Below are 1,376 nucleotides of genomic sequence, written 5' to 3' on the forward strand. Positions count from 1 at the left end.
AAGAAAGAAAGAAAGAAAGAAAGAAAGAAAGAAAGAAAGAAAGAAAAAAGAGGCCAGGCACAGTGGCTCACGCCTGTAGGATATCCTATGGGAGGCCCAGGTGGGTGGATAGCTTGAGCTCATGAGTTCAAGACCAGCCTGAGCAAAATCGAGACCCTGTCTCTAATAAAAATAAAAAAACTGAAGTAAGAGGATCACTTTAGCCCAAGAGTTGGAGGTTGCTGAGAACTATGATGCCATGGCACTCTACCCAGGATGACAGCTTGAGACTTGGTCTCAAAGGAAAAAAAAAAAAGAGAAAAGAAAGAAAAGAAAGAAAGAAAGTAAAAGAGAAAGAGAGTCCAGCATTATTTTTAGCAAGGAATTCTTAAAAGGCAAGTGTAAAATAATGATGGAAGATCAATATAATCATTTTCCATTGCTTCCTGTTATAGCCACACATCTTAGAGCATATACACATAAAGGTGACTAATTTATTAAATCAAATCTTATCAAGACTTTATAAATGAAGGCCTAGTATATAGGAAAAATGACTACAAGTGACAAATCAATCACTCAGCCAAACGAAGAAAACCTTGGTAAAATCTTCACACACTTTCCTTCCCAAAGATCAAAACACCTACCTTTTCTGTGAAAGAGAGACTGTTGGATATAGTCTGGTGCAAATGGAGAAAGAAGAACCTTTAACCACCTGCAAAGTAAATTAATAAAATAAATCCAAATCCAAATATAAATAATGAGAAGTTAATCGATTGGAGCTTCCAAATTAAGGAGAATCTTTTAGTTCTGAAAGTGATTCTACTTTTAAGAAGTTTAGTGCCATACTGCCAGACAAAAATCATAAATGTCAAAAAGTACAATTACAGCTTGGCACCCGTAGAACAGTGGTTATGGGGCCAGCCACGTACACTCAGGCTGGTGGGCTTGAACCCTGCCCAGGCCAGCTAAACAATGATGACAACTACAACAAAAATAGCTGGGCGTAGTAGCGAGTGCCTGTAGTCCCAGCTCGGGAGTCTGAGGCAAGAGAATTGCTTGAGCCCTTGAGTTTGAGGTTGCTGTGAACTATAATGCCACAGCACTCACCGAGGGTGACATATGAGACTCTGGGTCAAAAAACAAAAAAACAGAAAGTATAATTACTTAATGAAAATTTAAGAAGATAATATAACTTCAAAGTAGGCTTACTTTATTTCAGAGGATCATAATTCAGCAAAGTCTATCCCATATGCCATTAAATAAAAACTACTATAACGTATCCAATTAAGTATTATTAACTTGGAACTATCACAGAGAACTCACAAAGTAAAATAAATGTGTTTCAATTTTAGTTGCACTACGCTAGATATGGTTTGTTTGTTTTTTTTGAGACAGAG

The 1,376-nt window shown here is 36.9% G+C and overlaps 1 protein-coding gene across 2 annotated transcripts in view; it reads right to left on the reverse strand.

Moving 5' to 3' along the window:
* Positions 1-1,376, reverse strand: part of INO80 (INO80 complex subunit) — a 148,807-nt gene that overhangs the window by 94,281 nt on the left and 53,150 nt on the right. For both annotated transcript variants that reach the window (XM_023514274.1, XM_003791734.3), the window contains one exon: positions 624-691. In XM_023514274.1, coding sequence (XP_023370042.1) covers positions 624-691 — 68 coding nt within the window. The remainder of the gene's footprint in view (positions 1-623; positions 692-1,376) is intronic.

Source organism: Otolemur garnettii, unplaced genomic scaffold (assembly GCF_000181295.1).
Source record: "Otolemur garnettii isolate 467f Iridium unplaced genomic scaffold, OtoGar3 scaffold00050, whole genome shotgun sequence".
Lineage (NCBI taxonomy): Eukaryota > Metazoa > Chordata > Mammalia > Primates > Galagidae > Otolemur > Otolemur garnettii.